We start from the raw sequence: 14,817 nt of genomic DNA, 5'->3' as shown, positions 1-14,817 counted from the left end.
TGAATGGGAGAGATGGCTGTGTGTGTTTTTACAAAGAAATGGTAATTGTGTAGATGATGTTTTGTAAGTAGTTACATTTGGCAAAAAAATGGTTAATTTCTATTATGTATGGAGACTTTTGGAACACCCTGTTTAACACCATAAAGTGTGCAAAAACTAAAAGGGTCTGAATGCTTTCTGAACCCACTGCCAACAGCCAATCATGTGGTAGCAGCACAATGCAGATACAGGTCAAAACCTTCAGTTAATGTTCACATCAAACATCAGACTGGTGAAATAACGCGTTCTCTGTAACGTTTCCCGTGACATGGGGTTATTGGTGCCACACAGGCCGGTTTGACTTTTTTCCAAAACTGCTGATCTAAGATTTTTACACAACAGTCTCTAGAGTCATGCAAAAAACAAAACACCCAGTGAGTGACAGTACTCCTTGAAAACAGAGGTCACAGAAGAATGACCAGGATCTGGAAAGTTGAAGATTGGAGAAATGTTGCCAGTGCCGATTAATTTTGATTCCTCCTGCAATATGTGGATGTTCGGGTCAGAATTGGGCTTCAATAGCATGAACTCAATCTGCATTTCATCAACAGTTCAGGCTGGTGGTGGTGGTGTATATTACGAGGCACATATTCAGCCTCGTAAATACCAATCTGACACGGTTATGTGATACAATCATGTCAACATGGACCAGAATCTTAAAACATTTCCAACAACTTAGTGGCAACACGTTTCCATGCCACAAAGAACTGAGGCTGTTCTGAGAGTACATCCACATGTACATAGGAGTAAATAATATTGCCATCATTCATACTAATTAATTTATGGAAACATGGAAAGTGACCATTTTTAAAAACAGCTGGACAGATACTGTTACATAAGAAAAAGGACCCGAGCATAGAAAGAGAAACGAGATTCAACATTTGTAAAAAATGAAAAGACAGTTCAAATTTCTTTTAATTCTACAACAAAGTGAGTCATGGTTATTGAATTGTGCTGAATGATTTATACACGTTATGCTCAGAGAGCACATTTCAATGAGCAAAACTCCTTTTTGCCACAAAACAGTAGCCTATTTGGCTTTAAATAAAATGTCTAACAGGATTTCTTTAAGGCATTTATTAAAGACACTATGACATACAAAATACTTTGCAACTAACAATTGTATTGAAAAGACACCACAAAAAACCCATTCATATATAATAGAGCATCATACAAGGTGTACAGACAAAAAACAAACAAACAAAAAAAAGATTTTACAGATTTGTTTTAGTGCTTTTGTTTAAATCACATACATTCTGGCGTGAGTGTGATAAATCTGCTTTATAGCATATAATTTTTCAAGAACATTCGTTTAGAATGTCCAGCAATGCATTTAGCGCTGCTAGGCTTACAACACATACTATGTGAAGACTGGGATTATTAATGGTTCATGAAGTTTCCCCTTCTGGAATTAAATGTATATGCAGAACAGTCTTCAATATCTGTTCTGTTGTATAGCACCCTCTAAAGCATTCATCTGACAAGTTTATCTCCTTGCTTAATCCGTGTATATTGTAATATAACAGAAATTTGTGAAAGGCATCGAGCAGATTCCTGTTCGGATGCAGTCTTATTTGAACATGGCATTGAAGCCCCTGCCAATAATCATCCTTCGGACCTCGCTGGTGCCTGCGCCAATCTCGTAGAGCTTAGCATCTCGCAGGAAGCGGCCCATTGGGTAATCATTAATGTAACCGTTTCCACCTGTAGGTACAAACATGCGGTTAGAGTCACACAGACGTACTAGGTAAGCATAAACCAAATACCAATCCAATACAAGCCAGTCATTTTCAGTGTTTAAAACCTCTTACATGATTTATATATATTTTAAATTTTTTTTATGAATTATAGATTTAACTCATTTGACAAGCATTAGTTAAGGGTAGATTCAAGGATATACATTGTATAACGAAGCTAAGTTAAACACTGCAATATCCCACATTTTTTTCCTGATCTAAACTGTGAATACAACACTTTAGAGTTGAAAAGTTTGTACATTCATTTAATATGTCTGAATACAATATTATGAATTTCATATATTATCATCTTCTCATGAATACTATAATATTGTTAGATTTATGATATAATTCAGTCCCTCCAAGATTTTTGTGATTGCAGAAATTCAAGAAAATCAAGGAAACTCTGCAATATTCAAAGGAGCTTGCCATTTCTCAAACTTATAGATTTTCTGCAGATTTAGGTGAAGACAAATCATATGACATCATCACAACACAAATTCAGCCAAAGCCCTCTCAAAGTGGCTCTAAAAATGTCTCATTTACCAACAACCATCACTGCAAAAAACACTGTAAAATTGCAATGTTGCTAATTCAAATAGTTTTCAGCAAAAAAAAACAACAAAAAAAACCTCTTCAAGCTGCGTCACAAATTTTATTATTTTTTTTTTAAAAGTTGCCGCAAAATCAAGCAATTTTGTCCACAACAATCACCACAAAAAGTCCTGTATGGAGCACTTATACATATGTATCACTGTCAACTGGATCGTAACCTTGATGTGGTGGAAGGGCTTGTGTGAGCCTGTGAACCTTGGAGCTATGTTGTCTGGAGGCTAGTACTCCTGGTAGGGTTTCCCTTGGCAAAACGGCTCTAGGCGAGGCTCCAGACAAATAACGACCTAAAGACCCCCATGATGGTGACTATTAAGACAGACAGAACCTCACCTGGAGAAGGGATACTGGGACCCACCCCTGGATAAAGGTGATTTACATAACCCGGCCGGGCTCAGCCTGAAATGGCTGCATAGAGCTGCCTTGTGGGCCCATCCGTAAGGTGAAGGGTGGAGGTCGCATGCAATACCAGATTTGCAGCGGTAAGGATAGACCTAGATGGACTGGACCTTGGCGATGGAGACTGGCTTATGGGATGTGGAATGTTACGTCACTGGTGGGGAAAGAGCCGGAGCTTATGGAGGAGATGGAAAGATACCGACTAGATATAGTGGGTCTCACCTCCACGGGTAGCATTGGCTCTGGACCCAATCTTCTCGATTGGGGTGGTCTCTCTCCTACTCCAGAGTGAAGCTATGTGAGAGGCCCCAGGCAGGTGTGGGGATATTCAAGTCCCAGGCTGGGTGCCGCACAGCTGGAAATTGTCCCTGTAGATGAGAGGATCTCCTCTATGAGGCATCGTGTTTCGGAGAAGACAACTTTGACTATTGTCTGCCAAAATGCGCTAAACAGAAGTTCTGAGTATCCGGCCTTCTTGGAGAAGGTGGGTATGGTCCTCGATAGGGTGCAGCCTACCAACTCTGTAGTCTTATTAGGAGACTTCAATGTGCACGTAGGGAATAATGGAGATATTTGGAGGGGGGTGATTGGGAGGAACGGCCTCTCCGATCTGAACCTGAGCGGTAAGTTGTTATTAGACTTCTGTGCTAATAATGGATTGTCCATAATAAACACCATGTACAAGCACAAGAATGCTAATAAGTGTACTTGGTACCAGAGCACCTTGGGCCGAAGGTCGATGATTGACTTTATAGTTTTATCATCAGACCTAAGGCCGTATGTTTTGGACACTCGGGTGAAGAGGGGGGCAGAGTTGTAAACTGATCACAACTTGGTGGTGAGTTGGAGCCGACGAAAGGGACAGATACACAAACAAGCAGTGGGGGGCTGTTGGGAATGTCTGACTGACGATGCAGTGAGGAAAGATTTCAACTCCCACCTCCAGACAAATTTCTCTTTTATCCCAAGTGAGGCCAAGGACATTGAATCTGAATGGACATTATTCAAGACCTCAACGGTGGAGGCGGCCTCAACAAGCTGTCGCATGAAGGTGGTTGGTGCCTGTCTAGGTGGCAACCCCAGGACCCGCTGGTTGACACTGGCAGTGAGGGAAGCTGTCAAGTCGAGAAGGAGGCCTTCCAAGTGATGCTCATTTATAGGTCTCCGGAGTCGATTGAAAGGTACTGGCTGGCCAAAAGGGCTGCAGCAGGGAAGGTCACCAAAGTGAAAGCTCAGGTATGGGAGGAGTTTGGAGAGGCCATGAAGAATTATTATTGGACGGCTTCAAAGCTGTTCTGGCAAACCATTCAGCACCTTAGGAGGGGACAGCAGGACGGCGCCCAAGCTATTCTCAGCAAGGGTGGGGAAACACTCTCCAGTACTGGGGAGATCGTTGAGAGGTGGAAGGAACACTTTGAGTAATTTGCCCTCCATGCAGGAGGCAATGCTGGATAGTTCCGGCGAGATCGGATCTATTGCTGTAGCTGAGGTTGCTACAATATATATATTGCTATAATATAGTCTGAAAGTTTACAAAAAAGTGTTTTAAAACTAAAACTTGAAGCAAATACAGCCCCTTTTTCACCATTCCTCTACATCCATGCCCCCAAAGTGTAACTATGACCAAATCAATAGAAGCATTTAAATGCAAGCTTTAAATGCATTAAGCATTAATGTATTAAACCTTATCAACAATCACATATTGAAAGATACACACCCCTACTTCCATTTTTTTGCTGTGCAAACTGCAAAAGACTCACCCAGGCACTGAATCCCGTCCAAGGCAACCTGAGTCGCGTTCTCAGCAGAATAAAGGATTATCCCAGCACAGTCCTACAACAAAAATCAATACAGCTACTACAATGCTGTTGAAAGGCTGCATGCTTCAATTCAAAGAAGGGAAAATGATTTTAACAAACTCACCAAGGCACTGAAGTGGCCTTTGTCACACGCACGGGCCACATTATACACGTACTGCCGACACGAAGTAAGTCGGGTGTACATGTCCGCCATCTTTCCTTGCATCAGCTAGCCAATTTTATTTTAATCAAAACAGAAGACATGCATTACTATCAAAGTCTGTAATCCAAAACCAGTGTGATCAAAACACGTTCTGCCTGCTCCAATACACTAGATTTAACTCCATTACTTTCAAAGCCCTTCATAAGTTGAATCAAGTGTTAAAGCCAGGAAACCATTGTGCAGTTCAGTGATCCCAAAGCACTTGGAAAGAAGAAGAAGAAGAAAAAAAACAAAACAGACTAAGCACTTTCACCTATACTGAGTGTATAAGCATACAGCTTTCTTTCCTTAAATTGAGTTGTTTGCACTGAAACTGCACCTTTCTTACAATAGTGTTCAATTTCTATGGGTTACATAGTTAAAGCAAGATGTTAATAATAAAAACGTTTTTCTTTTTGAGGTTAAGGGATGATTCATCACCTGCTGTATATTGTAGACCTTCGTACAAGAGTACTGCACTTGGGTCAACAATTAACATTACAGATCAGTCAGTACAGGATTTTGCAGAACTTTTTTTGTGATTATTGCAGCCAAAAATTGACACATTTTTTTGTTTTTTTGTTGCTTTTTTTTTTGCAGAAAACTAGTGGAATTGTCAAAATTGCAACTGCACAAAATTGTTTTGCACGGTCTTTCGCAGTGATGTTTGTTGGTCAATGAGACCTTTTAGCTGTACTCATGTTCGACGCACGTGAATCGAAGAGGGATTTGGCTGAATGGGTGTTGTGATGTCACATGACGCATCTTGGCCCAAATTTGAGGAAAATCAGCACTAATTTTGAAAAAGTGCAAGCTCCTCTGAATATTATGGAGTGTACTTCATTTCTATTAATGTCTGCGATCACAAAATCCTGGAGGGACTGAGATTTTAATATCAGATCGATTGATTTTTTTTTTTTTTTAACTTAAATTATTTAAAAAACAAAAACAAAACATTAACCAGAAATTGTTACAAGAACCAACCTGGAAGTGGCCAATCTTCTGCCCAAATGCTTCACGGACATGCAGATAAGGAATAGCGTGGTCGAGCACAGCTTGCATAATGCTGCAAGATGAAAATAAAATGTTTCAACAACCTATTCAACAAAACAGGAAGTCTATTTTAATAAAAATTAGTCAATGGGTTTAAATTACCCAATAGGCCCAGCCGAGAGCACAAGCCTCTCCAGGTCAAGTCCACTCATCAGTACGTACACTCCTTTATTCAACGGTCCCAGCATGTTCTTCTCTAAAATTTGCAATGATCTTTAAAATAATGCGGAAAACCCCAACAGAAACAATTTGACTTTGCTTCCTTTATTTCTACACTGGCCCGCACAAACACAGACCTGGAACCTTGCAGTCTTCAAAGACGAGCTCACACGTGTTGGAGCCTCTCATTCCCAACTTATCCAGCTTCTGTGCAGTACTGAAACCAGGCATTCCCTTTAAGGAACAAAAAATGAATTAAATCAACACTGTTGTTGGTAGGGTTGCATGGTATACTGGTACTAGTATAGTATTGAGATACTAAAGATTCAAAATACAGCTGTATTTTTAAACAGCAGTATGATAAGTAATGTTCAATGTGTGGCTAAAACAAAACATCTCACAAAGGTTAGTGACACTTAATTTAACCTAAATTCTTCACTCTAATCTTTAAAGCTTTTCTGTTTGCTGTGTGTAAATACTAAAATTAGCAGAGTTTGCTAGTAAGCGAGCTCCTAATTTTGTGATTTTTTTTTTTAGAATTAGTTTCCCAATTCAGTTATTTATTCATAATGATGTGCCCATTATTAATACTCTGAGTACAATTAACATTTGCATGATTTCATTAATCTAAGGAACAATGGATGAAATATGTGGCACATTGAATTAGTTGCTTGCCAATTGTATGACTGTTCTTGAGTTTTCCCAATATCCAGTTATTCATTCTCATTAATAACGTATTAAGAGGAAAATTCAGTTTGCCTGTTTTAAATTCTATCTGTGTATTTCTGTTAATTTGGTTCATTTTGTAGATTTTGTAGAATTATGAATTAACACAATATTGCGTGGTATCATGATACTACTTGGTATCATGATACTTCAGCTGGTATAGTATGGTAAGATATGTTGCTAGTGACTTAGTGGGTGTTGTTATTTTTATTGTTTTTTTTACAGGATCCAGCTGTGATTCGGCTGGAGGTTTTGCTTGTATCTTTCTCATTTGTAAGTCGCTTCGGATAAAAGCGTCTGCTAAGTGAATAAATGTAAATGTAAATGTAGGCAGAATAAGTTCAAAGTGACATGTACATCTCAAACCTTTTCTACAATAAAAGCGGAGATTCCACGTGCAACTGCATTTACGTCGGTTTTCGCGTACACAATGAGAACGTCCGCATCGGGTCCATTGGTAATCCAGAATTTAGTACCGTTCAACACATAGTGGTCACCTTAAAGAGCACAGCAGATCAAAGCAAAAGGGAAGGGAAACATAACTCTTATGTTATGAGCCATATAAACTCATAAGCCTTCCATGCGTACAAATGCAAAAGAGGTTTGTTTCAGAACTACACTGATGACACGTTTCTGAAATATTGTGGGGGAAATAATTATTGGACACGCCAAAAAATTTTCCAGTAAATATATTTCCAATGAGGTTATTCACATGATGGTTTCAACAGACTTTGGTATTAACTCATGAAATCCACACATTAAAGTCCATAAACGAAGTTATATGTGTGTAATAAAGCGGAATGACACAGGAAAAAAAGTACTGAACATGCTAACTGACATTTATTTAATACTTAGTGAAGAAGCCTTTGTTTGTAATGACAGCTTCTAGACGCTTCCTATTCACGTGTGATTTTGGCCAATTCTTTTAATCATATTGTCTTTAAATTTTGTTCAATTGGATTCAAGTCAGGTGACTGACTGGGCCATTCTAACCCTTTAATATTTTTTCTCTGAAACCAATTGAGACTTTCCTTTGCTGTATGTTTTGGATGGTTGTCCTGCTTGAAGGTCCACCCAAGTCTCATCTACATCCTCTTGGTGGATGGCAGCAGATTCTTCTCAAAAATCTCCATTCATCATTCCTTCAATTGTATGAAGTCTGCCAGTACCATCCGATGAAAAACAGTCCCACACCATGATACTTCCACCTCCGAACTTCATTGTTGGTATAGTGTTTTTAGGGTGATGTGCAGTGCCATTTCTTCTCCAAACATGGTGTGTAGTATGACAGCCAAAAAGTAAAATTTTAGTCTCGTCTGACCAGACTACACTCTCCTTGTATTTCATAGACTTGTTCTAATGAGTCGTAGCAAACTTTAAACGAGCTTCGACATGCCTTTTCATTAGTAATGGAGTCTTGCAGGGTGAGCGTGAGCACCTGCTGCCTCCAAGTGTTTCTGGAGCTCTTTCTGAGTGGTCCTTGGCTCTTGGGCTACTCTTCTGACTTTTCTTCTGACTCTCTGGTCAGAAATCTTGTGAGGAGCCCCTGTGCGAAGCCAGTTGATGACATTGTGATGTTGCTTCCATTTGCAGATAATGGCCCCAATGGTGCTTACTGGAGGATTCATAAGTTTTGAAATACGTCTGTATCCGATTCCATCAATATGTTTCACAACAATAAGGTTGCGAAGGTCTTGGGAGAGCTCTATGCTTTTACCAATCATGAGATGTTTCTTGGGTGACACCTTGGTAATGAAAAGCCTTTTTATAGACCATCAATTTACTAACTCAGCTGATATAAATTTGAACAGATCGGACATATAATTACTTACTAATTTCAGCTGGTTCCTTGCCGTACGTTGCCTTTGAGAACTGCTTTTTCTTAGTGTGTCCAATACTTTTTTTCCTGTGTCATTCCACTTTACGACACAGAACTTTATTTATGGACTTTAATGTTGTGAATTATTTATGTTTGCGGATTTCTTGAGTTAATACCGATGTCTGGTGAAAATTTCATGTGAATAGCCTCATTGAAAATATATTTACTGAAAAAAACATTGACGTGTTCAATACTTATTTCCCCTCACTGTATACCATATCTAAGGGCAGACTATATGTGCCATGAGTGCAGGTAATCTTTAATATTTAATCTCCAGCCATATGACCATAAAGTGTGCCATAAAATAATATAATAGAATAACCAGAGTCTAAATCAGATTACCAAAATGTATTACAAAACATTTTGGCCGGAGAAAATCAGAAGCAAAAGGCCACAGCTCACCCTCTTTTCTTGCTGTCATTTTCATGGATACTACATCAGAGCCAGAGTTGGACTCACTCATGGCCAGGGCTCCTACATGTTCTCCTGTAATTAACTGGAAAATACATCATCATGTCCTTATCTGACTCTCAATAGCAAGGTACCATTTTAATAAAGAGAATTAATTTTATTAAAGCAGCAGCTGGGGTGGTTACATTAATAAGGGATATGGTTGTCATTCAAGGTCAAGCTAGCAAGTAATCCAAGAAAAGCAACTAATTTGCTGTGATCTTCTCATTGTTTCTGAACATTATGTCAGCTCCAGAATATTGCCACCCTTGGTAAAAAAAATTGGGTCAAACTAAACAAGGGTATTTGGCCTCTGTGTAACCTCATATTTATACCCCAGTAACACAAGACATCATGGATGAACACTTAAGAGCTTCTAAACACTCAAGTGAACTTAAAGTAAAACATAAAGGGAACTTATATGGAAATTAAACTGTATTGAAATGGGAACATGCTTGGGTTACATTTTGGTCATAAGAATGTCTTTTTGGAGTGCCAATAATTGTCACATAATTGAGTTTTTTTTTTTTGATAAGCACCATTTTAAAATATTCTTACAATAAATGTAACTTGAATAAAGCTAAAAATGTATCTTATATTTTCAGTGCGAGATAAAGTTAATTAACCTTTTTTTTTAACTCATCATTAATCATTACAACAATTCTGGAGCCGACTGTAATTAAACTGATCCAGACTGAATAATACACTTGATGCAGTGAAATTTATGTAAAACAGATGCCTGGAAGCAAGTGATGAAGGGGTAAATGTGAGAAGGAGAACAGAAAAGAGGGAGAGAGAGAGAGAGAGAGAGAGAGAGAGAGAGAGAGATGGATAGGAAAGAAGATCTCTATTTGTGGGACTGTATGCAAGATTTAACCTCCTACCTTCGAGAGGTACTTCTCTTTCTGTTTATGGTTGCCATGGCGCACAAGCTGATTGACACAGAGGTTGGAATGTGCGCCGTAGCTGAGGCCAACTGCTCCTGACACCCGTGATATCTCCTCCATCACTATTACATGATCAAGATAGCCTAATCCTGTGCCACCATACTCCACTGCGATCAGAAAACATGGCTGAAGATGACGTTTCTTTGATGACTAAATTTAGAGGCTACTTCTATTTTTGTCAGATACACTCAGGTGGTTGACCAAAAAGATATTTATATTTTATATACATACATACATACGTACGTACGTACGTACGTATATATATATATGTATATATGTATATATATATATATATATATATATATATATATATATATACACATACATACATATATATATATATATATATATATATATATATATATATATATATATATATATATATATATATATATATATATATATATACACACATACATATACACACATACATATACATACATACATATACATATATATATATATATATATATATATATACACACACACACACACACACACACATACGTACATATATAAGCAATAATAATAAAAAATAAAAAAAGTTCTTGCCTGGAGCTGTGATCCCAAGCAATCCAAGTTCACCTGCCTCTTTCCAAAACTCCTTGAACAAAAATAAACACATAGGATATTTCTACATGTAAAACCCATTGTTTGATGATAAATGCTTAGAACTGTGGTTTCATGACATTTAACTGGGATTTGTGTTGGGACTTACTCTCATGCGTGGAAACTCATTTGCCTTGTCTATTTCGTCAGCATAGGGCGCAAGCTTTTCCTGACAGAACCGCTGAACCGTCTGTCTGAGCTGATGTAAAACATGAGTTCAGTCATGAGGTTTGTGCAGCAGCAATCACACAGCTCAAAAGTAACCATCAAAAACACAAATTCTGACCTTAAATAGCCTATACATGGTGGCAGGCAGCAGTAAGAACCCTTCACATGGTCAAATTACAATCATTTTGTTCTACATGTAAGGGATAACCCACAGCTAGGTGTGTGTTACACAATTTAATGCATAATGTAGAGGCAAAAAAGCCACCCTAGTTGCCTCCGCGAAGTGCATTAAAATCGTGTAAGGCACAACTAGCCGTGGATTAACTCAGCACTGACAAGATAAAACGGTCATTGATGCTTGCAGTGCAAAGTCCGACTGAAAGGATAAAAATAACGGTAGTTATTTTATATAGCCTACGGGTCGTTAGATCTGGAATTCTGCCCACTCTAAATCATACACAGAGATAAAGTAGTATGATAAGATTACATTTATTTGAATGAATTATAATAAATAGTTTTTAGAGAGAGAGATTGTGCGTGTGTGAATTACCTGCATCTGTGCCGAGTCTCTACTAATAATGAAGCTGTGGGTTTAACTACTGCATGCAACTGCAGCTGTATGTTACTATGGTTACAACTGTTTATAGGCAGCTCATTAATTTGTAACAATTATTAAACTGACTTGAACTACCGTTTTTTTACATTTTAAAACCTACTGACACCCAAAAATCAGAAGGCAGAAAAATCACATTTAAAGCTTCCATTCCAATACCATAGAAAGACACAGCACATACCTCTACATCTACTATTTAACCTACTCATTGTGTGTGTGTGTGTGGGGGGGGGCATTACTGCCATGTTTACAGTGAGGAATGAGTTCTCACTTCGATTATTAGCATCACACAGTTCAGCCACGGTCTCATCACCTGAGGTCACTTTAATTACAATTAAGCACAAGCCTCATCTTCAGCTCTTCGTTCAACTGATCTATATCGATTTCTCTCAGTTTCATTGTTTTAACATGCGTTATTAGGGCATTTAAACAACTTAAACATAAAAAATTTGTCCACTCTCACCTGTACAGAGTGTATAAGCATTTTTCATCTGCTTTGATTACAATGTGCAGGAGTGGTATCTGATTACAAACCAAACTGATTAAGCTTATCTGTTTTGCTGTATTTAACTGTCCAAAAACCATCAAACTGAGAGGAAATCATACTCCACTTTACATTCAGCTATACATCTTTAAGGCAGACTTGATAGAATTTACTGAAGCGTTTGTTAAACTGGTTACCAGTCCATACAGAATTTCACGCATTTCTTTTGTGATTGTTGCGCCCAAAAATGCTCGATTTTGTTGCGTTTTTTCCCAAAAAAACATTTGCAATGCTGCGTTTTTTGTGCTTTTTTTGTGTTGGCAAATTGAAATTGCAAAAAATTATTTTGCACTTGTTTTATCTTTCGCAGTGATGTTTGTTGGTAAATCAGACATTTTAGCTGTACTTATGTTCGACGCGTGAATCGAAGAGGGCTTTGGGTGAATGCATGTTGTATTGCCAAAATTGAGGGAAGATCAGCGGTAATTTTGAAAAACTGCAAGCTTCTCTGAATATTGCGGAGTTTGCTCGATTTTGCGTTCATTTCTGCAATCGCAAAATCCTGGAGGGACTGCATTACCCGATCTTCGCAGCCAGAAAGTAACCTAATAAAAAACAAAATCTGACAGGTTTTTACAGTCTGTCTCACATTCACTATATGGCCAAAAGACTGTGGATACCTGACCATCACACTCATATGTGGGACCCCAAACTCTTGCCACAAAGTTGGAAGCACACAATTGCATAGGATGTATTTGTATGCCATAACATTACAATTTCCCTTCACTGGAACTAATTTCCATTACTGAACACATTTAGGATGAACTGGAACGCCGCACCTCAGGCCTCCTTGCTCGATCTCACTAATGCTTTCGTGGCTGAAATCCCCACAGAGACGCTCCAAAATCTAATGGAAAGCCTTCCCAGAGATGTGGAGGTTATTCTAACAGTAAAAGAGGAGACTAAATATGGAATGGGATGTACATATGGGCATGATGTTTGGGTGTTCACAAACATTTGGCCATATATTATACATAAACCCGACATATGTCATGGCCTTTACACGCAAGTATTAAAACCTAGCAGAGTTTCAAAAACTACTGTACAAGCACTTAATTCAAAGATAGAAGCAAATATCTAGTGTTAATTACGTTATTATAGATGCATTTTCATTATGCAGCCAGTTTACTCCAATGGGTCTGAAGGTTTAAAGTTATTTCAGCCAATCAGAAACGGTGTTCCGACCACGCCCCCTGTGGGGGAAATGGCGAATCTGTAGAAACTTGACACTCCCACCACAGGGGGCGTACTACTTAGTATGGTCGTGTGCATGTTTAGACATAGACTATCGTGTTTAAAGCACCGATGATGATAATTGACATAACCAGAAGTACATGTAGTAAACTATTCGTGTTTCCATGGCTGTATTCCTTCGACACACTACATTAACGAGTATTGTACAAGGTCAGGAGTGACGTCTCATGTCGACCCTAGCTAAAGCTAAGCTACCAGGTCACTGCTAAACTAGTAGTGTTTATTGGAAAGATGGCATGGTGGTTACTAGCATACTTTCCAACAAGGGGAAAAATAACATTAGTACCAAGCCGGATATGAAGCAATGAATTGACACTGAGTGGTGAACCCTTTAAAGACTGTTATGTCTGTTTGTTTTTATTAATACTGAAAGACAAGTGCAGTCTCGAACTACACGCATTTTCTGTGCAGACTTGTAGAGATGTTGCACAGTTAGCTAGCTAGCGAACTTCCATTAAACTCATCAATATAATGACTGCTTCTCAGTAAATAAAACTCCGACATCATTCTGTTTAATGCACCTGAATCTGCTCATCTGTAAGTCCGTTTACGACGTCGTCCAGGGGAACAGCACCGGCACATCCCCGCCGCGACACACTAACACCGCCCAACCTCTGTGCGAGCCGCAACACTCCTCTGGCTGCAAACATTTTAATGCCAAAAACCGCAATGTTAATAAGATTTTTTTTTTTTTTCAAAAATAAAGTGTCGGTACAAACACACCGACGACTTATTTAACTGCACACGGAGAGGTCACTTCTTCTTCGGTTATAATGTGAACACTTGACACTTCACTGCCATCTACTGGACAGGAGCGATTAATTCAGCACAGGGATTGTTTCGCGAAGTTCCAAATGTGGACCTGTACTCCAGCCTCGTTTATGTAAACTAGGGACCTGGACTGGTCACGTGGGTGTTGATTTGAGGTGAAATCAAAATGAAACTGATTTGAAATTGAACCCTTGAAATATGCCTTGCCGCCCCAGCTTTGACATTCACAGACATAATCCAGTAAATCCACATAAGGAACTATGAAGTAAAGAAGTACTGCATATCTGCTTAGCCATACAGTATTTAACTCTAGTCCCCTTTCTGCCACATGACTAAAAGCCTGGACGCAAATAATACGCCCATGGGTTGACACCTTTATTGTTGGTAGTAGTAGTAATAGTAGTGTTGTTACTGTTGGTAGTAATAGCAGTGTTGTTGTTGGTAGTAGAACTAGTAATAATAGTGTTGTTGTTATTGTTGGTAATAGTGTTGTTATTGTTGATAGTAGTAGTAATATATGTGTTGTTGTTGAGGGTAGTATTAGTAATTGTAGTGTTGTAGTTGGTAGTAGAAGTAGTAATAGTAGTGTTATTGTTGGTAGTGGTAGTAATAGTAGTGTTGTTATTGGTAGTAGAAGTAGTAATAGTAGTCTTATTGTTGGTATTAGTAGTGTTGTTTTTATTGTTGATAGTAGTAGTATTAGTAATAGTAGTGTTATTGTTGGTAGTAGTAGTAATAGTAGTGTTGTTGGTAGTAGTAGTAGTAATAGTAGTGTTGTTATTGTTGGTAGTAATAGTAGTGTTGTTGTTGGTAGTAGAAGTAGTAATAGTAGTGTTGTTATTGTTGATAATAGTAGT

The 14,817-nt window shown here is 38.4% G+C and overlaps 1 protein-coding gene across 1 annotated transcript; it reads right to left on the bottom strand.

Annotated features, from left to right (window-relative positions):
• Nucleotides 1–936: 936 nt before the first annotated feature.
• Nucleotides 937–13,983, bottom strand: ivd (isovaleryl-CoA dehydrogenase). Its single transcript, XM_017476391.2, has 12 exons — nt 13,711–13,983; nt 10,720–10,809; nt 10,554–10,605; nt 9,939–10,108; nt 9,007–9,100; nt 7,092–7,222; nt 6,137–6,233; nt 5,943–6,036; nt 5,772–5,853; nt 4,710–4,814; nt 4,547–4,619; nt 937–1,743 (listed from the first exon to the last, which is right to left on the bottom strand). Exons 1-12 carry the CDS (start codon nt 13,837–13,839, stop codon nt 1,610–1,612), a joined length of 1,251 nt encoding a protein of 416 aa, XP_017331880.1. The 5' UTR covers nt 13,840–13,983; the 3' UTR covers nt 937–1,609.
• Nucleotides 13,984–14,817: the final 834 nt, after the last annotated feature.

This window comes from Ictalurus punctatus, chromosome 9 (assembly GCF_001660625.3).
Source record: "Ictalurus punctatus breed USDA103 chromosome 9, Coco_2.0, whole genome shotgun sequence".
Taxonomy (NCBI): domain Eukaryota; kingdom Metazoa; phylum Chordata; class Actinopteri; order Siluriformes; family Ictaluridae; genus Ictalurus; species Ictalurus punctatus.
This window is presented reverse-complemented; position numbering and strand designations above follow the sequence as displayed.